At 43.8% G+C, this 25,846-nt stretch overlaps 1 protein-coding gene across 3 annotated transcripts in view; it reads right to left on the bottom strand.

Moving 5' to 3' along the window:
• REXO5 (RNA exonuclease 5) overlaps positions 1-25,846 on the bottom strand; it is a 437,194-nt gene that overhangs the window by 284,679 nt on the left and 126,669 nt on the right. For all 3 annotated transcript variants that reach the window (XM_086940804.1, XM_086940806.1, XM_086940805.1), the window contains exons 7-10: positions 7,451-7,539; positions 6,616-6,731; positions 4,553-4,691; positions 4,324-4,418 (exon numbers count right to left, since the gene is read on the bottom strand). In XM_086940804.1, the coding sequence (XP_086796930.1) occupies positions 4,324-4,418; positions 4,553-4,691; positions 6,616-6,731; positions 7,451-7,539 (439 nt within the window). The remainder of the gene's footprint in view (positions 1-4,323; positions 4,419-4,552; positions 4,692-6,615; positions 6,732-7,450; positions 7,540-25,846) is intronic.

Raw genomic sequence — 25,846 nt, 5'->3', positions numbered from 1 at the left:
GAAATTGCTATGTATAAAATTAAAGGGATAAAAAGAAGGTCATTGGGTTTTAAAATATGGGAACCTATAATTACTTGGGTTTAATGTGATTTAAGTACCTTATATCAATTGCTTGTACTTTAGAAAAATTATTTTTCTAATCGGATATTTTTATTTATTTGCTTTGGTCCTGATATTTATTTTTGCTCATTGTACAGCTGACTGTTGAAATAAATGCAAAATTAAATTTAAAAAAAATAGAAATCCTGGACAGTGGAATCTGGATTGGCAGGCCTGTTCTGATAACCACTTCTTAGGAGTCCGCTGGGAGTCACAGGTTAAGATAAATCTTTCAGTCTTAGAAATTCCACTTGATCATGGTCCAAATAGCAAATGAGGAAAATGAAAATAATCAGGAGGCTGTCTGTATGTGATGCAGAAATCTGTCCCAAGAGAGCTGTGAGTACTTTCCATTGTGAAATGTGTTGATCACCTTGATGATTGACAGCAACATCACACACTCTTTAATCAACTGTATCTATCAGTTGAGGTATCCAAATTCCCACTAACATGTAAAGCTCTGGGGAAGGCTTGATAATCCAATGCCCAAGTTCATAAATGCACATAGTCAATGTGAAAATACCAAAAACTAGTTCCTTTATTAATGTTTGTTGATTTAGGACCTTATAGTGGGGGTGTCTGAGTACAATGTGAACAGAGAGACTTGTAAACACAACAGAACAGATGCTGATGACTGTAAACTTTCCAATATTGTTGATTTACTCATAAAATCACGAAGAATGTACCATTACACAAAATTCCTCTAGAATATTACTGATGTGTTGAGAAATTTGGTAACTACAGGACACCTCTTAGTGAAGGAATCCAAGAATTTTAGGGTCCAAGATTATCATCTCAGAACCACATGAATCATCCAATACAGAGTATACCAATTGATACCATATAGGTTCGTAACACTTAAGACCGAAAAGACAAAGGATGGTACTTCTGGTAATGCATGTAGAATGAATTGTCTTCTGCACTCATTCTTGAATTGATATCTCTCCTCTGGAAAGAAATCTCTTTGTAGAGCAAACATTAATCAATAACCGTTGGTCTTGTTTGATTTGAGGTCTCAAGTAATATTTCTCTTTGTTTATCGTAAATTTTAAAGCCGGTAGTGCTAAGAAATTGTTTTGAAAGTGCTGACTTGGTAGCTCCTCTGTAGGAGTTTTGATGGACCACTCGTCCACGCGTGGTCTTCTGAGGTGAAGAGTTACTGCTGCCATGAAGCTATCGCAAGATTTCTTAACCTACAATACAAACCTCAGGAACATCTTGTGAGCAGGGAATATGAAAGCATGCACCTTTGAGGTTGAGGCCACACATCTACTACTCCTTTTTCAAGTTGAGGGAAATTGGGGTTTAAGAATTCTTTCACAAATACAACGGACTTCTACCTTGGCTTCCTTTTTGGATTCAGAAAATGAAGCATTATTTTTTCAAGAATGAAAGACGGAGACCTGATTCTGCAATTTAAGTGTTCAGTTCATGCTCAATTAGAGGATGATGATCAATAGCTAATGCATGTTTTGTCTTTGATAATATGTGTTACAAGATTTGTGTTTACTGAAAGTCTCATTAAGGCAACCAATTATATCACTTTAGAAAAGCTGTGGATTAAACCACTGGCGCCCTAGGGCAATCAGTGACTATTTAAAGACAAGTTTACGTTTGGCCACATACCCTCTCTTCCTTATATCAGCACATGAGAAACAACTGTATGCTACAAAAAGTACAGCAACCTGATGACATACATTTTCGAAATAACAACATTAGAGCAATCATTTTATCAACTTCTTTCTGGCTAAGGACTACATAAAAGATTATGGAGAATCCAAAATGGAACAGAAAAATGCATAAGCAGGCCAGTGATCTGTGTGTTTTTTAGCGACCTACCACGACAGCAATTTTTGTATAGGACCTGACAGACTGTGTGTGTGTGTACTGGTATGAGTGTGTAGCAAAAATTAATGAAGAAGGTTCTTAATTGGCTCTGTTTACACTATGAACATGGCCCAGGGTGTGCTTGTTAAACAAAATCTTAATTTTCTTTACGAAAGAAAGACAGGAGAGAATCCGGGCGAAACTGAACGACAAGGAGAAAGACCAAGAGTCAGCTGTGACCAGGAGAGGCCTTTAGCCCCTGAGAGTCCGGAGAAAGTGCTTGCTTTTCCAAGACATGTAGTAGCATGTATGACAGTAATGCCATGCATTCCTGGCTCCAGTGCCAGAACAACTTCTATACAAGATTGCTGTGGGTGGCTAGTCTGAGTGGTGGACTTGGTAGAGGCCAGTCCCTTCAATTTTTTTCCTATGTGAAGAAATGCCCTTTTAGCCTTTTCATGACATGTAGTATGTTTCAGGCGGTCCAGATGATGCCCTTGCCTTCAATAGCATCCCAAACTGGGTGCAAAAGGGACTAAAACAAGAAGACAGAGGATGAGCCAAGAGACTAATCGCGCCAGGCTGTAAACTTCTATGGAGGTTGTCTAGAGGAAGAGATAGACTCCAGTCTCTGGGGCAACCCATCGATATTACTGAAGCTGACTAAGATTATGCACTCAGAAGAAGGTATGCATTTCTCTGAAACAAGCTCATAGTACCTTGTTCAAAAATGAGACATGCTAAATTTCATGATGCAGTGGCACCTTGGAACCTCATCTCAAATAGGAAGCTAGAAAGAATCTGACAGGGCGAATAAGTGTCTGAAGCAGAGGACAGTATTCCCCTGAAGGGTTTTTGGATCCGGTTTACTTGGCACCCCTTTCCCTGTGCCTTTGACAATCAGATCTGGTTGAAACAATCTGGCTTTTAGAAGGTTAACAATGATTGGGTGATCAGTTGTTTTCACCCTTCCCAGGAGGGCACATTTATAGCTGTTGTAGAGCCAGGCTTTACATAGGACATGCAGTTTTTGTTTCTAGTGATACCTTTTGACATGTTCAACATATCTGCCCCAACTCTGCCAGACCATTGTTCTGTATGCAAATCAGACAACGAGGAGGGAGGGGAGAGAGCAGGCGATTGGGGCAGTCAAATGGTTTTCTGGAAAAACACTTTTGCGGAGTGCAGTAGAAAAATATAATTCTGCTTCACAGACTTTTTTGAGGGTTGGTACAATTTCTTTCAGTATTTTGGGAGATATACCATATCATCTGTTCACACAAGGAAGAGTTTTTTTTACATAAAATAAGACTGCATCCAATATAAATAAAATATCCAGTGTTTAAAAACAAATAATAAACCATCCTGCCTCTGTGCAAAATTACAAAATAATTTATTCCACACTATAGTGCAGAAAGTGCAATGTAAAACAAAAGAACAAAAAAGGCCATCATTTAGGCCATAAACCACTATCTATCCTTATACATTTTGATACCGTTATGAACCACCATCTGTCAGCCATAAATTTCACATCATTGACACCCTGATTGTTGGGGGGTCATACGCAATCTTTGAATCTGCATATCTAGACCAAGGAACCACTGGATTTTGACTCTGTGAGAGCATCTGAGATTTTCGTTTGCACTGGCATGGATCTGCAGACTCCGCAGGATGACTGTAAAGTTGCCATGAAAGAAAGGGTGTTGACCTAGGTTTTGCAATCCCATACACATATGAACCAGGGGAAATGAGGACAGAAATGCCCACATTACCCTAGAAACTTGCAAATGGGATGCACTGATGTCTCCTAAAAATATTTTCGATGTTCACATCTTGAAATTTCTTAGTGATCACAACCACATATAATCTGTATATCCAGTTTTTCTAAATGATATATGGTGTCCATTTTTGCTTGTCTAGTAATCTCGATCACCATACATTTGTGAGCTAAGAACATACAAAAGTGATTACAACACATCACAATATATATATTATCAGCTGTGGTAGATGGATATTTTGGCTTCAAATGGAATATTATACGACTTCCTATGTCTGCTACATAATGGCAGCATCAAAACATCAAGCAGTAGCATGTTGCAAGTAGGACTAGGATATTCATGCACTCATACTACTGAAAAAAGCAAATTGGGGGAAAAAATGCAATCCTTAGCAGAAATTAAAATAGTAATACTATCTTATTGTGGAAATTCGAAGACAGAAATGTTAACGTTCCAAGCAATAAGCTTTTTTTTCCATTGCCAGTAACACAAGTCAGTGAAAATTGTATATATTAAGAAGCGCGTGAAGGTTAGGCCAAAAATGTAAACAGCTAAAAGTGGTGGCTAAACAATCAACTTACAAATACATTTAAAAATAAACTACAAAGTAAAAACATACCCTAGAACAGCCTCTGCCAAGAACTTTAGCCTGTATCTTCCACCACAATCTCTTGGATAAAGCAAAGACGTGTCAATAACATTGGGATGTACCATCTGTGAAAAGAAATAGGGAGCCACTCTGCTTAAACTCACATTTACCGAGGCCACAAATCCTTGATGCAACATGTGTTAAAGATAGCATGGCTGCTAAATCTTGGACAGCAACATCCTTCTCAAGAGACACTTACCTCAAGAGCCCGGATATCATTGTTTAACGAGTGACCCACTAATACAGCATCAGGTGGCAGGAGATCTTTAATCCTGGCCTGTATATCTTGGAGTCTAGTTCTCACTGGTTGGAGCATCTTGCTTGTGATTCCTGAAAACCTTTACCAAAACGAGGAGAAGAGTATAAACAAATAGTGTTTTGCTCACCATGAAAACTGTGTGCTGTCAGCTCACCATAAAAAGAGAATTGTAACAGTACCACAATGCGCCCAGAAAGAGTAGCCATCTCTTTCAGTTGTTGGTAGTACAGAAGTGTAATTTTGCCTAGCGTGAGTATTCTCCGAAGAACCCCTATCTTTGAATCTATTTCCCTCTAACTACATCATGCTGTGGGGTACTGCCCATGTTGAGCATTTTGCGTTTCCGCCCAAAGAAATAAAAACCAGAAATTAGAGCTCGGAGAAGTAACTTTACTTAACACATAACTTCTCTCCCATGATATTTCCTGCATGGATGAATATTCTTAATTGGAATGCCTAGAAGTCCCAAGTGGAGAAGACAAGCATAGAAAATCTACCCATAGGTTAAAGAAGCTCAGTAACACAACCTCTCCCATCTGGGCTGTATCACTAGACCTGGAATCAAGACAATAAGGGTGCAGGGAAGTTAAGGATGAAGCACAACTAATCTGTGTAAGATACACATTGCCAAACTTGTCAGATTATAGCATTGAATTTCACAAAGCAGGCTAAAGGAGTAATAGAGGCCATGGAGCTGGGCTATTACTATAAGGTTAAACGACGTGTAAGTGTTTGTGGCAATTGCAGTCCACAAACAGCAGTAGCAAAGAACACCACTAACTGTGGTGGGGCGAACAAAAGTTTTAGAACATTTTATGTGCAAGATCAGAATTTCCTGCACAAAATTCCCTCAGAGCTGAACTGTATTTCTTGTAGATCTTAAGCACAGGATCACCATCAACAATTTCTATGGGTAATGTTAGTTTGCCACATTATTTGCAGTTTTATATAGCATGAACTTGTCCCATGGACATTAGAGCACTTTGGAAGAGAATCAGTTTATGGTACATATTTTTCAAAGATATGGGGAGATTAAGCAATTTGTCCAGAATCACAGGATTTTGAGCCAAGGCCGAATTTGAACCTAGTTCCACTGTTCCAAAGTCTGCAGTTCTAGCCACTAGGCCAGATCTCCTCCCTTGGCTTGTTGCCCTTTCAGGGAAGCGACTCAAGACCTTTCGGGGAAGCAACTCGAGCACTTTAGAAACTGAAGAATTAGAGAGTTTCAAGGAGTATAGGACACTCCTAAATCTAGTCTCCTTAACCACTGGATAGTGTTGCTTACCCATAGTGGATGGACATAAAGGAGAGAAATCTGGGTCTGGAATTGGCCAAATGCATTCGCTGCCTGCGGTAAACAGTCTGCATGTCAGGCTGAGCAACTTTACTGGACTTTCCAGTAAGAGCCTGTGCAAAGTATTCAGTGACAGGGGACTGCGCTCCTGCTTCATGAGACCGCCAATCGGCTTACACATACATTCTGGAAATGCTGAAGCTCGGAGAAAGAGAGATTAAGAGCAAAAATTGCAACATGATCTGTTCATCATAGATTCTCTGCTCTGTACACGGTAGGTACAGGATTACAAGCTCCGATGATGAATCAGGCACTTATACTGCTTAAATCAGTCAACAAGAAGATCGAGAAAAAACATATCAAAAAGTACATGGTAGGTCAATGCCGTCTGTTAGGCCTTCTTTTGACTTGGTGGGAGAGACGTGCTTAAACATCTTCATCCATCTGTTCTCTTTGTACATAATGTTATGTGTATACATGAACCAACTATTACTATTTCCGGTGAACTGCCTTAAAAAGTGCCAATCACTCCAGGCAGTGTTGGATTAAAAGCGTTTAATTGAACTGGCCCACCAAATTCTGTGCAAGCATTTTCGATGCACATTGAGTTTGTATACTCTGAAAATGGCCCTGAAGGGTTTAACTATTGCAAATGTGCAAGCACACCGTACATTTGTTACAATTTACGTTAACTACCATTTGTCAATACCTGGTGAGGTAGTTTATAATGGGATTCTTCGGTTTCACAAGCTCATCCATAATACAGCGCCCATCCGCATTCACCAGTGAAACTCGAGTGAGCTCTTTTCCTTTCTCTGTAAGGCACTAAGGAAACAAAATAAAACTTCAATTTTTACAGGAGAATGCGTTTGACGTGTTGTGTAGCCGTAGCAGAAACACACCAACAACATTCATTAAAAACATAAAAACATTAGCGGTTAATAGTGCCCAGCCATCATATTTGTTTACAAATTTGCTAAAGAATATCGTGAGTGTCAAAAATTCATCTTATAAGGCAAGACTTCTCTAGTTTCTTGTACTTTACTTGCAATATTCATTCAAGGTAGGCAATGAATGCAATAATCTCCGACACAGAACTATTTTCCACAAATTGGTGTTAAAGAAACCATACCTCTGAATTAATCACTAATGTGCAGATTCTAGTTGTACTGTATTGGAAGGATAGTCCATTAAATATAAACAAGCACAGGGCGCTCAGTCAAGGCTTAGGTAAGACCCTCTCTACCAAATAACAAAAAACACTGATCTTAAAATATAAATGTACACTTCTATTAAGAATTTCTTAGTTTGCTGTATCATCACATTTTTGCAGAATGGTTAACAAAAAGATATACTCTTGGATGACTTCTGTTATTATGCATAATTAGTAAATATCAATTTTTGGTTTGTACTATGTAATTAGTATGCATGAGATCCATACAAATTATGAAGAAGGGATGTGTCCATTACAGTTATATGAACTGTGTTTCAGTATTCCTTAAGAAAGGTGCTATTGCACTTTACAATAATTGTACAAATCTTACCATTTCACAATCCAGTCCAAAGAGGGGACTGCGGTCTGTTACTGGGCCGAAACATTCTGTGCTCACATAGGTAACACAATCAAGGAGTCCTAAATACAAAAATAACAAAAGAGTTTAAACAAAACAATAAATGGTGTATGAATGAAAGTTATTACCAAACAAGATTGTGTTACTCAGCAAGTTGCCATGACTGCAATGAATGAATGGGAAAGGAAAGTATTTTTTAAAATAAAATCATGCATGTCTCAACAGCTGTCATATAAGGTTTGGGCTTACACACTATGCAAAAAAATTATCCATTAAATTGACCTCAGAATTAGTTCCACATGCTATAGCCGACCGAAGCATAACTGTCAATCCGGATGATCACACATTGAAAATTCTGAGCCGGAAGGTAGCCGGGTCACACTCTACGCTGCTTAGTCCAGATTTGCTTTCCTTTGTCAGTCAGTTGGATGTATTAATGTTCCAGGAGACCTGGTTGAGGGATAATGTACACATTGAGGGTTTTGTATGATGCTACAAACCAGCAACCCCATCGAGATCTGGGCGAGCGATAGGAGGGTTGGCAAAAAGCACAGTCAATGTCCTTGAGATAGTTGATGCCAACTATTCGACCGTGAAGTACAAACGAGATTTAACAATATATTTTACCAATTTTTATAATAATGATTTCACTGGCACACCCAACACCAAATTTTTATCTCCATTTAAACACATAGCTTCACTCCAGAAATCTGTAAGTGACAGCTGTCAGTTTGCAGGTTTTTGTAAAGGGGGAGATTTTAATGCAATACTTTGTTCAATTATCCCACGCCTACCTTATGTTAGGATCCTCACCTGCAATTTCACAGATGGCATTTCTGAACCTAATAGTTTTCATGCAAGAGGGTGTGAGTTGGCACCTCTTTTGGTAGCCCAAATCATTTATATTTGCATTTCTTCTAACCTTGCAGATTCTCTATCAGATGGTAAAGTGATCTCCTCGACCATAATGATCATGACCCCATTGAAGTGTTTTTTATTATGGCCCCAAAACCTGTATATGAAAGGAGATCAGTCCCGCCATCCTGACCCATCATGAAGGATTAAGGCTAAAATGGAGAGCAGTAGCTCCAGAGCAACTATTTAGGAAAGTGATTGAAGAAAATCTCCCCCTGGTGACGGCATGCCTTACTGAGGCTGATAATGTTAATCCTGCAGTCGTTGCCTTTGTCCATTTCTGTACTAAAATCAAAAAAGATCTTATGGTTCAAACTAATCCACTGCCAGTTAAGCCCAGATGTTTTAACTGGGACTTCTCGGTGGCGAGTCGTCACCTGCAACGGGCTCTTAAGGCATCGCCAAGGTTCCCCCAGATTGTGGCCGAGTCACGCAAGCAGCATAAGCAGGTAACCTCAGCTAGGAAAGCGGAAGAATTAAACAAACAATGGAATTAGTTAGTCACAGCGGCCAATAATAAGAACAGCAAGTATTTTGGGATTGCTCTTAAAGAAATCAAGCAAGCGAACATAAAAGAGAGAAAGATTATCTGCAACATCACTAGACAGGATTGGGAGGCACAATTCACTAGTTTTATATGCCCTGGACCAACCGTATGTTGATACTTTGCCTGAACTTAATTTTGCTTTCGTACAAACGACCTTAGAAAAAGTTGAGGTGGCACTGGACCAGAGTGTTGGGGGCAAGGCTTCGGGCCCTGACGGGGTCCCCATAGAACTTTCAAAATATAACCCTGGTTTTTGGGCATCTTTATTATTAGGGCTCCTGGTTTTATGGTGTTTATTTTTTTAACATCTCAGTCTGTATTTATCCATATTTATTTTTGGGCCATTTTATCTTTATTTATCCATATTTATTTTGTGTTTTGCATTTAAATGAAGTTGTAAAACTGTACATTTCCATATTTATTTAACTGATAGACGCGCACTAATACTTTGATGTCAGTCGTGTTTTAGCTATTTATGCTGCCAAATATTACATAACAATACATCCACTGGTAAATACAAGCATGATACCACAAATGTACATTGACGCATGCCCGTTATTTAAAGAAATGTTAACCTGTTTTTTAATTTCCCATGCTGTCCATCTGCTCAGCTGTTGGGCTATAATTCATGAAAGACAGAGAGTCACTTAAAAGCAGCAACATTTTCTGTATTTATCCACTTTTAAAAATGAATGCAGACAGAAAACACATTGTTTTCGGTCTGTATTTATCTGTCAAAATCCGTAAACATGGAAAACAGGGAGCCATATTTATTATTAAATGTTTTTAATAGTCTTGCCTTTGCTCCCGCACCTCATACATGGTCAAATTCTATAATCATGCCCATTTTTTAAATGGGGGACCACTCCTTGCCTAGTTCATATAGGCCCCTATCACTAATTGACACCACCCTAAACATTTTAGGCAGGGTCCTATACAATCGTATAAAGGAGTGGGCTAAAGAGAAGTCTATACTTTATCCCAACCGTATGGTTTCAGAGCCAAAGTTGGCACAGTAGAGCAGTGCTTTTACCTGAACCTGATTAATAGGCAAATACACTGTAGCCAAAAAGTCTCCAATATATCTGGCCTTTATGGACCTTTCCACTGCAGTGTGAATCGCTCAAAGCTGTGGGTCATTTTAATATCTCTTAGTCTAGATAAAGCACTAGTGCAGTCTCTGGCATGTTTGCACAAGGGCATGAAAGCGAGAATTCGAGAATTAGAATTAATACCCAGGTGGAAGTATCTGAAGATGCTGACATGCCAAGCAGTGTGAGACAAGGATGCGTTTTAGCCCCATTCTTATTTATCTTGTACATAAATGACATCTACTCATTTTTTTTACTCATTCCTACTTCGGATGTCCGTAAAATCAACGGCTCTCTTTTACCAGAATTAATATATGCTGACAATGCCATTCTGATGGCCCGCACTCTTAATGCGATTCGGGAGCTAGCAAGTGGCTTCACAAATTTGATGGCACAATTAGATCTGTGAACACATTTTAACAAGTCTTTTATAATGTTCTATGGCCCAAAAAAAGTACAAAATGGCAACCCTGAAAGTGGGTGATTCAGGTCTTCAATGCACAAGCACTTCTTCTAACCTTGGCATGATTTTTTCTGACAGTGGCTCTTGGCAAGCCCACATAGCACATAGTAGGAGCAAACTTTCCAAAGCCATTGGCTCACTACTTAGCCTACCTTGCCCAAGAAGGGGGGAGCCTTAGTCACCTTATTGAATATCAGCCAACACGACTGCCATAGAAAAGGGTGTGGGCTGTACTACGGACCCCAATTGTAGAGCTAAAGGAGGTTTATTGACAGAACCTGGTGGTATTTCTGTAGCTAGCCCCAATAAAGTCCTCCCAAGATCTCCCATGCATCCAAGACAACACGATAGTAGGGGCATTACAGGGGTAAACAAGATAAGTCTCCCTAACAGTAAGAGAGTTGTAGTGCTGGGGTGCGAGGGCAGGAAGGAGTTAGAATCCTCCAAAGTGGCGGTAGAGGTAATTCCTAAAGAGAAGGAGGTTTTAGGTGCTGAATGTAGGAAGAGGAAACATCCCTGTATTGATCTCCCCCCTGATTCAGAGCCTTATACTGTGATACTGGCAGGGGTACCAGAGATCCAACAGGACAAATTGGAAAATCACAGGAAGTTGAAAAATAAAGTAATCTTTTGGCTCAGCAACTATAGACCACTCCTAGGCTACATTAATGGCGAAATTTTACATGTAAGGAGGGTGAGTTGGTTGGGCAGGAGATGTAAGGACCAGGAAGGGGATTGCATAATTGTAAATTTCAGAGATCCTAGAGTTGTAAGGTTCATCTGTGAAGGGAGGGAGTTTAGAGGGGAGGGTGGGATTCAAAAGCTGAGCCTAAGTTATTTCTATCCTCGATCAACCTCCGGTATCCCACTGTTCTCACGGAATAGGATTGAAACATCATTCAGACACTCTAACTCTGAATATAGGGAGGAGTGTCATTTCCCCCCGGGTTAATCGTTTCGATACTCAATTCAATCAGACAACTCCTATCTATAATCGATTTGACCCCTTATCCACCTTAGAGGGAATCCACTGATTTGGGGATGGTAAGGAACTGTATGGGTTACCATTACAGGGGGGTCTGACTCTAATTCCTGGGGTAATTGCTTCCAGTGTTGATCCACCGTCTCAAGATTCTATCCCTTCCCAGTCCACCTCTTTTATTAAGAACAGCTCTCCTATGAGGTGTCCTGTTCTTTGCCATATGATGGGTTGTCAGGCGGTGAACCCTAGCCCCATTACTCCCTCTGTGAAGGTTTCTTCATGGAATATTGCGGGCCTAGAATCCAAATTACATTTACCAGACTGGGCTAGCTTTATTGAAGAGTCTGACATTTGGTCCTTTCAGGAAACGTGGGCAACAGACCCTTTCTTTCGCTCTGGCTATCTGAACTTTTTCAAACCAGCAGCTAAGGGTACCAGGGGTAGACCGGTGGGTGGTTTGTCGATCTGGGTCCGACAACGTGAGGGTGTGTCAATGGTGGAGATCCCGATAGATAGCCCGGGCATTATGGCTATTAGAGTCAGTTCTACGAAGGGGCTTAATATTATTATTATTAACATTTATGTAAGGGGCCTTCCAGGTGGGAGATGTTCTCCAACAGCCCTTTTATTGGAGACATTTTTAAGTATTGAAACTAAAATTGTAAATAGGGTTGGGGACTTCAACACCTGTTTTGAGCCCCTTGACATGGATGATGGGAAGCTTTCAGAGGTAGAGGACTCTTTGTGGGTTATCCCCCAGTTGGAGCGGCCACCCATTAAAAAATGGACGCAAGCGCCTCTGTTTATGAAGGGATTGTGCCTCGATAAGGGCATGAGGGCTGTTAATGGCAGAACAAAGTCAGACAGGTCTGGGGCAGTGACCTTTGATAATGGAAGATCTGGGTCCTGTACTGATTATATATTGGCTAACCTGGAGATGTGGTCGGTCATTGTTGATATGGTGTTCACGCGTAGACCAGAAAGTGACCATAACCCTTTAGTCCTGTCTATGATAGATAACAGTTTTATCGACACTATCATGGTTGATGACCCTATTGTAAAGGCAAAAGTAACCCTTACTAATGATGAAAGAAGGGTACGCTGGCCAAAAATAGCCATGAATGAGAGTACACTGGCCAGGATTAGGAACAAGCTTACAAACACATTGGACAAACTCAACAGCTTGGAGTCCCAGGCTGAGATTAAAGAAAACATTCCTGGTATCCACAGCGATTTATTTTCAGTGCTCAAATCTCTTTGTTAAAAGCTTACCCCCTATCATTAACAATAAAGAGCTGAGATCTAGTTCCTGGTATGACAATGTTTGTAGACAGGCACAAAGAGCTTTGCTTTTAGCCATTAAATCTAGATTACCAGATGCTGTTCGTAGCTGCAGGGCTACATATAAACTCGCCCAATTAGCAGCTAAGAGGAATTGGGACGAGGATCGCTAGAGGGGGTTACTCCAGGCTTGTGATGGGCGGAATATGGCACAATTTTGGCACCTCCTTAAATGGGGTAACCGCCCACAAGATATGGTACCCACAAATCATGTGGAGCCACAGCAGTGGGTCTCGTATTTCGAACACCAGTTTAAACCTAAAAGTAGGTCCGTAGTTGTAACACCGACCCTTATGTGTGAGGAATCCTTGGTATTTGTCTCCAGTGAAGTGAGGTCTGTCTTAAAGGTTATCCCGAGTGGCAAAACACCGGGGCCCGATTGTATCCCTGCTGACCTATTTAAACATGAGCAAGACCTATGGGTCCCTTATCTGACAATGTTAGCCAATGCCCTTGCTAATGGAGCTTCGGTTCCCGATTCTTGGCTAGGGGCAGAGATATTGCCAATCTATAAGAAAGGCGATCGCTCTGCCCCGGCCAATTATCGACCAATTAGCCTTATAGACGCGGTACAAAAGATTGTAGCCAGTCTTCTTTTGGGACGTATACAGGGATGGATGCCGATTTTGACATATTAACACCGCTTCAGGCGGGATTTCGGTCACACAATAGAACCCTAGACCAAGCATTAAGGTTTATGCTCCTGTATTGTAAAGAGGTTTTCCTTGGGGGTGGCATGCTTTTCGCGGCCTTCGTGGACCTAAGGTCCGCATTTGATCTTGTTCCAAGGATCAAGTTGAGGGAAGTTCTATTGGGGATGGAACTGCCCAAAGAGCAGGTGGCTCTTCTTATTAACATGCACGAAAACACGCATGCTAAAGTTCGATGGGGCAAACCAGGGGAGGTGACTGATAGGTTTGAGGTCTCTAAAGGGGTTAGACAAGGGTGTGTGCTAGCCCTTACCCTGTTTTCTTTGTTCATCAACAGGGTTACGAATTACTTTTCTAACCATCTGACAGATGCACCCTCCCTTGCCGGTAAGAAGGTCCCCCTGCTCATGTTCGCGGACGATACGCTCTTAATTTCTAAGACGAGACAGGGTTTACAGCTTGCTCTGTCTCGTTTTGAGCTTTTCTGCCGCGAACATGAGCTAGAAGTCAACGTAGGGAAAACTAAATTTATGGCCCTTCATGGACCAAGATCCGTCAAAGCAAGGGTTAAAATGGGTGGGGTTATCCTCGGCCAGACAGCTGTTTTTACTTATTTGGGAGTTACCTTCAGTGAAAACTTAAGTTGGAAACCCCAGATAGACCTCCTCACCCTTAAGCATGCCCAACTTGGTGGAGCTAGGTTGAAGGAACATAGAAACTCTATAACTAAACCATTGGCTCCCTTGACTAAAATCTACGGTTCCAAAATTCTTCCAGCCATTATGCATGGAGCGAAACTGTGGGCCTTTAGCGACATGTCCCAACTTAAGGTTGCACAGAATAAATTCCTTGGGTCAGCAATAGGGTTACCTCAATCAACACCTCATATTCCCCTATTATATGACCTAGGTTGTCATCCCGTTGAGGATATGGTACGGTATAGACCACTGGCGTTTTGGCAGCGCCTGTGGACGACACCGGAACTGTCCATGTATGCAGAGGCCCTACAGGAAGTAAAAGCGTTAAGGGGCTCGTCCAGGATTCCATGGTTATCCAAAATAAAAGCAACACTGATTGATATGGGGATGGGGTCCTTATGGGCCGACCCTGTCACTGCTGTTTTCCCTTCAAAGAAGCTTTTTAAGGAAGCCTATTGGAGCAGGATTAAGGCAAAGAGATTTGAATCTGTTCTGGGTAGTTCTATGACAACATTATTCCTTGTTATCAAGGATGCTCCCATTTATGAAGAATACTGGGACATTATAACAAAGCCACTAGATCGCAAACTGTACCACCAGTTAAGAGTAGGCTCTCTCCCGCTTCGAGGTTTAACGGGAACCTGGAATCTACTTGGCAATGATAAATGTCCCTTTTGTGTGGAAGAGGTAGAAACTGTTGACCATTTCCTCTTTTGCTGTCCAATGTATACACAACCTAGACGAGTATGGCTAAGCCCCGTATGCCGTTTACTGGGAACCAGATCCGCACAGGCCGCTAGTAGAATCTTGAAATTGGACACTTCAAAATATATTGTTATAGGTGTAACTAAATTTGTCAGTTGGGCCTGGATAATTCGGATCCGGAACTTGAGTCCTTAATATAATAATGTATAGGATGTTGTTGGTGGCTTTAGCAATACTGACTATTTTATAGGAATATTAGTCTTTTTGTTTAGATGGTTTATTGATTGTATCAGTCGCGAGTCTTTGTATATATATTTAATAATTTTTTTACTTCTGGTTTTAGCAATTATTGTATTCATGGATTTTATCGCTTTATTATGAAATTTTACTACAGAGTGTGCTGTATAGGTATAGTTTGTCTTTTATGATGTAAATCGAAATAAAGACCTTTTTTGAATGACTGACTGAATATCTTTAAGATACAATTTCTCCCAATTTCCACTTATGGGGCTGAAGTCTGGGGTATTGATAAGCTCAAACTTTGTAAGTCACAGTGAATTAAATATTCCCTATGTCGAGGATTACAATAGTGCTCGCCCACTGCTCTTATGGTTAGCAATTTGGAACAATACAGAGGTAGATCTAACAGGAGACATTATATCAGACTGTATGTCTTGTGACAGACAGAAATATTCTGTGGCTGGCATATTTAGAGTCCCATATGCATAAGATAGGTCACCAACAACTGTTTGAGAACCCTGACAGCCCTCACACTATCAGTTAAAGACTGTTGCACACTGCCTGGTTTGAATTTACACATGTGGAGAAACTGAAGAATAAGCTCTGTAAATCAAGAGTGATAGCTTACCTGAATACAAACCCTGATGAGTGTGCCCCAATTCAAAGGTACCCGACAAGTCTGATGGGGCAGTGGGAGCGCAGTCTGCTGTATCGTTTTAGGGAAGGTTCGGTCATCAAGTATCTGTTAAGCTTCCCACTAGGTTTTTAAGCAAACAGACTCCCGCCCCTGTCCGTGTAATGGAGGAGGGTTCGGGTCAACCAATGTTACATTTTTTATTGTTCTGCGATTTCTATTTACTTTACACAAAGTATTTTATTACCATTAGTTAAGAGGCATTGCATTACAGATTTTAGAGTAGCTTATGATATCTTGCTCCAGTTGAATAATGAGGAATGCACCTTTCATGTCGGACTCTTTTTAAAACTGAAGCACTAGTGAGAAACCTGTGTCCAGCGCTATCCCTACTAAGTTCTGCATTCCCCCCTGAGCGCTGTGCCACCTGTGAAGCACTGTAGTTCTGCCTCAAGCGCCCACCTGCTGGGTCCTGTGAAGCGCTAGTATTGACCACCCTGAGAGGGACTTCCAAGTGTTCCTATTCCCCGCGTGACACTGCGAGGAGCAGTGGCTGTGTGCCTTGTGAAGCGGCCTACCCGGCTGTCATCTGCCGCAGCGGCCCCCGACGCCAGGAGAGGGCCACCGCCGTGCTGCTGTGGGCCGCGCCCGGCCCAGGAGGAATTAGGAGGAAAGGTGCTGCCCTCTGGTGTGCCTGGTGGGGCCCCGTCACCGCCGCAGCCCAGCCCGACCGTGAAGAGACCCCGCGGCGGCCCCTGAGTCTGTGAGAAGGCCGCTGCAGAATTCCAGTCAGGCGGGTTTGGCCTGAGAGGCTGAGACACTCACCCCACGAGACGGGGGCGCGTTCCAATCCCCGCCGCGCACCAATTGGTCCGCGCTGCTGAGCCCCGTCAGGTGAGGCCGCTAATTGGCCGGACGTCGGGAGAAGCCCGGTCGGCCCGAAAATCCACACGGAGGGGGCCTAGAGGAGCGAGAGTCCCCTCCGTGGAGCTGCACCCCGGAGGCTGGCTATTTCATCGTCGCTGGGGCCCGGGAAGCCCGCCTGCGCACCGCAACCTGCCCCCACAGCGCCAGCCCCGCCGGAGAGCTCTGGAACGAGCACGAGCCTCCCGACCAGCCGGAGATCTCCGCAAGGGCTCAGGAGGAGCCGAAGAGTCAAGGTAACCCCCGGGGAGGAGGGCGGAAGGCCTGAGTTCGCCGCTTCCCTGGGGTAGATTGTTGCTGGGCCCCATTGGCCCCTTTCAAGCACTGGAACCGGGCCAGGGCCCCCAAGAGACACTGTGGGGGCCTCAGCTGATAACAGTTAACCTCTCGTTAGAGGATAGGCCCTGATTAAGGATCAGTTAGTTATTCTTGCCCCATGAATGGTGGTTATCCTGGCCGAAGGAAATGCTCATTTTACCGGGATGTTATAATATACGGGTTGACCCAATAGTACTGGGACCTGGGTAGTCAGTAGTATATGAAGAGGGGTCCCAGTTGATACAATATCAAAAGCACAAACTCATAATTCATAGACTAAAGAATAAGAAACGTCATAAGAATTGGAGAGATGCTATTTAATATACATCCTCATTTGAAAATTAATTACCATGTCTTCACAACAATACACTTTAAGACATTTAATAACATGCCCAAGACAGGGGGGCGTGGGAAGGAAAGGAGGGTGAGAAGAGGGAAAATGTGCAGGATAGTGCAAAAGTCAAATTAGTCATAGAAAAAGTACATAGTATGTGGTCTCATCCACATTTAACATTGAATGCCACATTGGACATGTATACATTGTCATATACTTATTCATATACTAGAAAAATCCTATCCCATTTTCAGCTTGCACAGTCACAAATGATCCGTTGCTAACAGGTAGGAACAGACAAGGGTGTGTCGACGTTTCGACCCCAGATGAGAATAAGCAAATACTAAATAGTCTCTCCCCCATAGGTGCCCTTCTACACTACCCCAACACCCCACCACTGCTGGGAATGAATTGCTTTATTCCAGCCCTATGAAATGTTCTACTTCTGCTGTTGAACTGCTTATCTTTGCAGCTAGGAAATGTTTTACCCCCATTTAATGACACACTGATTCCTGCAGCGATGAAATGCTGATTGTTAAGTAATGCAATGTCATTCGAATGTCTCTATAAGGAATTCCTTGCAGGTGCTGACTAGGAGCAAGGCTGATGTCAGGCCTACAGTTATTTACTATTTAATATTTATTTATTTATGTTTTTATGGCAGAGTAATGAAAAATATGCGCTTTTAAGAAAAGGTACTGAGTTATTACTACTGTGATTTTTGATTGCCCTGATCTTGATCTTAGATAAAACTTATTTATTTGAGTCAAAACATACTGGTATGGTCTCAGTCTTTGCGTGCATTTATTGTCTCGGTGGATGTGTGTGCTGTGTAGTCACTTAACACCTAAGCTTTCGGGTGCAAACCTGCTCGTGTCAGGCTACCCCCGGGGAACTTGTGACCCCAGGTCCTACATTTTCTGCATAAGAAATAAAAAGCTAAACACAAACACCTGGAATGCAAATGAATAACAACAATAGGGCTGTGAGTCACTTATATTTCAAGATACCATCATGTAAGCACTCTAGTTATTCACGTTGTCAAAACCTGACATTTATGAAATGATTAATATCAACATAATATTGTTGTCGCCACCTCCGCAAGTGGTGCTTTGAAAGAAAATCCTATGCAGGAGCTTTCAATTGTTAATCTGTTACGCTCAAGTTATTTATTGTGAACTTTTTAAGTGCAAATATGTAACTGGTAAAGAACAAGCAAAAATGTGTTCAAGTTATGGCACAGATAGGGAGTTGCGCAAAAGTGGCTATCGACAAAGCAATTAATTCCTGCCATCATTACCAGAAAAAGATGTATCGTGAGGTCAATAAACTATACTAGAAGTTCAAGAGTTTTCTATTGCCTCGAAGCAGCGATACAAAACAGAATTTGTAAAATGCCCACATGATATCAGTTTCCCACGTGGGAGGCTCGCCCTCACAGGCTGGGGAATTTCAGGGGGACTTTTGAACCAGGGCCACTCGACTAAAATCCTGCATCAAAAGCAAAGGGATGAAGGAATAGGATTCTAAATTGAATAATCTTGGGTCTTGGAGCAAGAATAAGGTGACTGTGACAACAGGACATTAAAGAACCAGGTTAGGATGACACTCTAGGAGGCAAAGGTTGGTTGCAATTAAGGTTATTTAAGGTGTCATTCCTTAGACATGGCAATGTCAACAAATGCACACTTCAAACTTGAAAATGTCACACACAAACAAGATGAAAACCTTTTTTTTTAAAAACCTTTATTTTTGATTTTTTAAAGAACAACACAAAGTCATATATTCCAGTTTCATCTTCAGAGTTGAGCAGCATTGAATGCAAGGCATGGCGGTGCATAGGCAAAACATATACTGATCTCAAACTGGCATCCAATAGTAAAAACAAATATTGCAATAACGTCATAAAGTGCATTACAGTACAGAAGCGTGTCACCCTCATACCAACTTGGAGCGTGTATAGAGTTCCCCACATCAGCTAATACAATATGGACTTTAGATTCAAACAGCAGAGCATAGATTGTGCCATGAATTACGTGGCCCACCACACCAGCACTCTCAACACACGTCATTGCTCTCGACACGTGCCTCCAAACACATCACCTCGGAGTGTGGGACCCCTCAGAGGCTGCCTCCTGTCGCAACAGGTAGTCCTACAATGGTCCCCAGATGTCTCTGGGCCTAGAGGGAAGAGGTTGAGTCTCCGAATGTATCCTGTTCTGGTCCGGACAATATACCATATCTTTCACCCATTCCTTGAATTTCGGGGCCCGACCCCGCTCCCATCTACAAGCAAGTCGTCGCTTGGCTAACAATAGAGCCACATCTAGAAACTTCCTACTGGCTTTCGGTATCTGCGCTGTGTAGCCGAGTAAAAGTATCAAGGGGTCCGAAGGAACCTGGAGTCCCGCCATCTCCTCCAACGCCTCATGAATCTGCTCCCAATATCGTAACACCTGCGGACACTCCCAGGCCAAATGTAAGAAGCCAGCCCCGGGCCTCCCACACCTATCGCAATTGTCACTATCAGCTAAATTGAACCTATATTATCTCTCTGGAGTATAATAGAGTCTATGTAAGAATTTATAATGGATAATCTTGAAACGACAACTGGCCGTCATACTGCCCGTAAGGCCACAACAATACTCCCATTGCTCATCCGTTAGCTCAACACCCAAAGCCTCATTCCAGTGGTCCCTCGCTCTACTTGCCACTTCTGGCGTGTGAGTGCGTAAACTGTCATATATACGCAATACCATGTGTGCACCATCGCTGCTACCCAGTGTAATGGTAAGGGGGCCAACGCCTTCAGGCTCCTTCTGGAAGTCCGGAGAATAGCCCGCATACCATCCCTCAATCTGATATAATAAAATAGCTCTAAAGGAGTAGGGGCATGTTCACCGAAGAAATGGTCTCGTGAACGAAGTTCACCAGCAGCGAACAAATCCCCCCAAGTTGTGATATTAAGTGTACAGCACATCTTCCGGAACCCTGCCTCCTGCAACAGCACCAGCCCGGGATGATAAGTAAGCGGCATACGTGGAGCATACAGCAGAGGCGCACAAAGGCTACGTACCAGCCTGTGCCATGCATCTATCGTGCATGACACCGTGGTTGGAGGGGTGTCCAGCATGGCCGGAGTCCCATAGACTGCACCATTCAGCGGTATAGGATATGCAATCCAGTTCTCCACAGCAATCTGGGGCATGAATCGAGTAGGTTCCACCCAGTGGTACAGATATTGGGCCTGTGCGCTAATATAATAAGCCTCAAAATCCGGGACATCAAAGCCCCCTTTAATATACGGTTGCGTAAGAACAGACCACTTAAGTTTTGAGCGACGTCCCCCCCATACTAGCCTGATCAGTTCCGATTGCAAGGTTTTAAAAAAGAAGGCACCAGGATAATAAGGAATGTTCAGGAAATAGTATTAAAAAAACGGGCCAAAAGGAACATTTTTATTAGGGATACTCTGCCAGCCATGGACAACGGCAAAGCGAGCAATCGCGTAACAGAATCTGATAGTTTCGTAATGGCCGTCCAATAATTGAGCCGTAGTGTTTCCTCCCGATCTCTGGATACCTGAATCCCCAAGTACCTCAAGTCATCATGGCACCATTCCAAAGGGAAGTCCAGTGGGAACCGGCTCACTGCAGCGGACAATGGAAAGAACTGCAATTTCTCCCAATTAACAGCGACTCCCGACAGTCTGCCGAAAGCGCTGAATTCAGGCAGTAGTGCATTCAATTTATGTTCAGGGTCCGCCACGTATAACGTAACATCATTAGCATATAAAGAAATGGACATCTGACGCTGAAAGCAGCGAAACCCACTGTCTTGATGGAGCTGGCGAATACGGCACGCTAAAGGTTTGATCGCAATAGCGAAAAGTAATGGAGACAGGGGGCGCCCCTGACGGGTGCCCAGAGTAATCACGATCTCACCGGACAAATGCCCATTCACGAGTACCCTTGCTGTAGGCTCCGTATACAGCAGCCGCACCCATGCTATAAAGACAGGTGGAAACCCCATTTTACGTAAAACAGTGAAAAGGTAGGGCCACTCTACAGAAATCAAACGCCTCAGAGGCGTCGAGAAACACTGCGGCCAAGCGAAATTCCGGGGCAACCGTCTGAATAAGGGAGAACAAAGTCCTTAGATTATGAGACGTCGTTCTCGTCGGGACAAATCCTGACTGATCTGGTAATATTATTTTCGTCATCAAAACGGACAACCTCGTGGCCAATATTTTAGCTAGTATCTTGGCATCTTAATTTATCAAGGATAAGGGTCTGTAGGAGAAACATTGTGTGGGTTCCTTGCCTGGCTTCAATAGGGATGTGATCACTGCCTCGTGCATGGATCTAGGCAGAATCCCAATCTCCAGGGATTCCTCGAAAACCTCCTTCAATACCGGTGCCATGATGTCTATATAGCATTTATAGAATTCTGCAGGAATTCCATCCGAGCCAGGCGCCTTTCCATTTCCCAACGTCATTATAGCCTCCCTAATTTCGTCGAGCTCGAACGGAGTCCCAGGAAACTCCTGTGGACATCGCTCAGCCAACACAATGCCAGGTCACCCAAGAACCCGTCCAAATCAACTTCCCTCGCAGCCTGGGCGGTATATAAATGCGAGTAGTGCTTATGAAAGGTATTTAGTATCAGATCAGTGTCCCTGCACCTGTTCCCTTCCCAATCCACTATTTCCAAAACAGTATTAGTGCCTCTGCTACTCCTCACCACTTCTGCCAGGGCTTTCCAGGCCTCTCACCTTCACTGTATGTACGGGCAATCCAATACTTGCTCCGAAACTTAGATTCACGCTGCGCCTCTTCTTCATATTCGGACAGTTTATTGCGGAACTGTTGATGCACAGGACCGTCCGCTTGCCCTGCCATCAGCCTCTCAAGTGCCCGCAGCTCCTCTTCCAAGCACCCAGGGTGCAGCGGATGTCACAGAGCACCCCATAACTCTTAGCCATACAACTTCCTCTGATAGTGACCTTAAAGGCCTCCCATATTGTTTCCACACTATCCACCGGGCCCTTGTTACGAGGGAAGAAAGCTTTAATCTCCTACCCCAACTCCTCTCGAAAGGTCAACAGCCAGATTCATCATTGTCCCGTTTTGAGAGTCCTTAATAGCGATTATTAAGGAATCGCTATTAAGGACTTGCAAAACGGGATTCATGTAGAAATCGCAAAAAAATTGTGATTCCTACAGCTTCCTTATTTGCGATTAGCAAATTGCTAATCGCAAATAAGGAATAACTCCCCATTCATTCCTATGGGCCTAAAAGGCCCATAGGAATGAATGGGGAGTTATTCCGTATTTGCGATTAGCAATTTGCTATTCGCAAATAAGGATGCGATTTCAAGGGTGCCAGGGGTGTCCAAAGGACACCCTGTAGCACCCCTGAAATGAAAATGTAGACTGATGTTGCGCACACACATGTCCAAAGGACATGTGTGTGTGTAACATACAACTTAGAAAAATGCACTAAAGTGCATTTTTCTACGTTTTCGCTATTTACCACGAAGTCAGACTTTGCGGTAAATAGCGGCCAAATATTGGGAATTCGCAAATTAAAAATGGTTCATGAATTGCATTTAAGGATTCTCAAATAGAGATTCCTTAAATGCAATTCCTCGCAATTTTGCGATTTTGCCATTAGCGACTTTTGCATTTGGGATGATGAATCCCAAATACAAAAGTTGCGCTCGCAAAGGGCCATATTCTCAGAATCTGGCCCTTTGCGAGCGCAATTTTCAATGATGAATCTGGCTACAAGTTTAGTAGGGCAGTGGGTTGAAGTCTCCAGGTGCGTCTGGGGCAATCATACCCCGGTACAGTCAACATGATTAATACAGGACAGTGATCCGATTGGGTTCTAGCTAAATGGTGAGCCTGAACAACCCCCAGAGCCAAAGCACCAGTCACAAAACAATAATCAAGCCTCGCCCACGTGCCCGTGTAAGAAGTGAAGTGTGTACCTTCCTGTAATGTGGGGTGTAAGTGCCTCCAACTGTCCACCAATCCTCCCTCCTCTAGAATGCCTCTCAGCGCCTCTCGCATCCGATGATGATAATGTGCCAATCCGTCCGCCCTATCCAGCGACGGGGTCACTGCCACATTAAAGTCGCCCCCCCAGAAAATGTGTCGAGACCCTACATCCACAATCTTGCCCCACAGTAACGAAAAGAACTCTGGTTCATCCAAATTTGGAGCATAACAATTGACTATGGTGATGGTATCCCCTCCCATCCTCCCCCACAATATAATGTACCGGCCATTCTTCTCCACCTGTTGTCCCAGTAACGTGAAGGGGACGGAGCGGGGCAGTGCTCCTAGCATAGGAGGAATAATTCGAAAAGACACTAATACCCGCCCATCTGCTAGCAAAGGAAGGGTTAGGCTGAGGAGCCATGTGCGTCTCTTGTAACAGCACTATGTTCACAGCATGCCTATCTAAATAGGCCAACACCTGCCTGCACTTACGAGGGTCCTTAAGTCCTCTGATGTTCCATGACATCCTCTTGCATGTACTTGGAGCCATATCACCCATGATAACAACTCTTCATGTGTATGCCATACATCCGCCACTTAACGTACAACCTCAATTTATGAAGTGATATCTCCATTCCCCGCCATCCAATGCTGCACCACCAACCGTCTCGTTCAACTAACGCCAATATCAGAACCCACAGCCCCCCAACCACCCCTCCCCCACCTCTAGTCCCCCCCAATCAGCCAACATAAAAAGGCAGCAATCCTCCAATGCCCCCCCATGCCACAACCCCCACACCCTTGTGCCCCGCAACCAACAGCACCAGATGATCAAATCTCTCGTCCCAGTCCCCCCCCCCACTGAAGCAACCCCAACATGCCAGATGAATACTCCCATCCCCTACTCAGCCCACCCAACAAAAATCACAATGCCACCCTGAAAACAGAATACAACAAAGAGGGTTCACCCATAGGGAAGAACGCTTTAGACAGTCACACAACCACCGTCCCCCCTCAAGCCCCGAAACCTGTACCACCACCGGGCTCTAGTCGAGGAGGAAGGGTGGGGCCTGGGATACGTTACCGCCGGATCACCAGTCTCGTCCCTGTTTCATGCTGAGCGTGGTGGCCCAGCCGCATCACCATCATATTCAATAGTATCGTCCCACCTGCAGTCCACAGGAACACCAAGGCAGAAAGTTTCAGCTGTGTCAAAACAAGCAAAAGTCAAGCATCCTCTTCATCCTCCAGACAGTTGTCCAATCGCTCCGCGGCCCTCACCTCCCCGTTGCGCGCGCTTCCATTGCCGAAGATAATCTTCTACGTGTTGAGGGTTGGTAAAGAATCTCTGCTTGCCCTGATGCGCCACACGCAGTTTTGCTGGATATAGCAAGCAGTGCATAGTCAATCTGGGCTGCACGCAATTTCCGTTTCACCTCCAGGAACTTACGACGCTCCTCCTGAACCAGAGGGGTGAAATCTGGATATATTGAAAAAGTTACGCGTTCATACACCAGTTTTTGTCGCTCTCGGGCCACATGGAGGGCAACATCGTGGGCACGATAATTTAACAAGCGTGCAATGATGGGTCGCGGAGGCTGGCCGGGCTTTTGCAGTGGGCCCAAAGACCTTTGCGCCCGCCCGACAATAAACTGAGTGGAGAATGCCTCCGCCCCAATCGCAGACGCGAACAGCTTCTCAATGTAGTCCTCCATACGGCCCGTATTGGCGGATTCTGGAATGTTAATCACGCGTATGTTGTTCCGCCTGCTGGGAGCCTCCAAATCTTCGTTTTTGGCCGCAATCGTCCGCAGCAAGTTTTCCATCCGTGCCAGACGTGTGGCGTGATTGGCCGTAGCATCATCTGAATCTCATATTCGCCGCTCAGCCTCTGTCAGCCGTTCCTCATGTTGACCCACCTTGTGGACCAGTGCATCCATACTGGAAGACATCCGGTCCACCTTATCCACCACCGTGGCAAACCCCTGCCGCATTTTCTGCAGGATTTGGCGCATGTCCAAATCGGCAGTAGACGCACTGCCACTCGTCGTTTCCGCGCCACGCTGTTCGCTGTCGACGGTGGAGGCTTGGATCCTCTCGCGGTTGTCCCAAAGGATAGCTTTGGTTGGCGAGTATCCTGCTTTCCCATAGTGGCAAAGAGACTAGGGCACAGCACCAGAACTCGTGCCTCACCGGAGTTAAGCGCCAATCGCAATCACTAAAACGGCGAAGGGTGTACACGCCGTGGCAAGCAGTCTCCCTACAAGCAGGTTCCACACAGTAGCAGTACTCTGTACCAGCAGGCAGGCCACAGTAAAAGCAGGTTGGTGCGCTAGGAGACCACAACTGCCACTGCAAATGGGATCAGGCCCAATGCCACTCCAGTCAGGAAAAGGATGACCAGCAATAATGTTTAAAGGCATCAGCAGTGCCCGTTCACGCCACTCCAGCAGTCGCCCAGGGGTCCCCAAGCGGTACTGCCAGGCCCCCACAAGCCTCACCCGAACACACCTCTCGGC

The sequence above is a fragment of the Lissotriton vulgaris genome, chromosome 10 (genome assembly GCF_964263255.1).
Source record: "Lissotriton vulgaris chromosome 10, aLisVul1.2, whole genome shotgun sequence".
NCBI classification, from domain to species: Eukaryota; Metazoa; Chordata; class Amphibia; order Caudata; family Salamandridae; genus Lissotriton; species Lissotriton vulgaris.
Note: the sequence above shows the minus strand (reverse complement) of the source record. Positions and strands in the feature narration are given on the sequence as shown.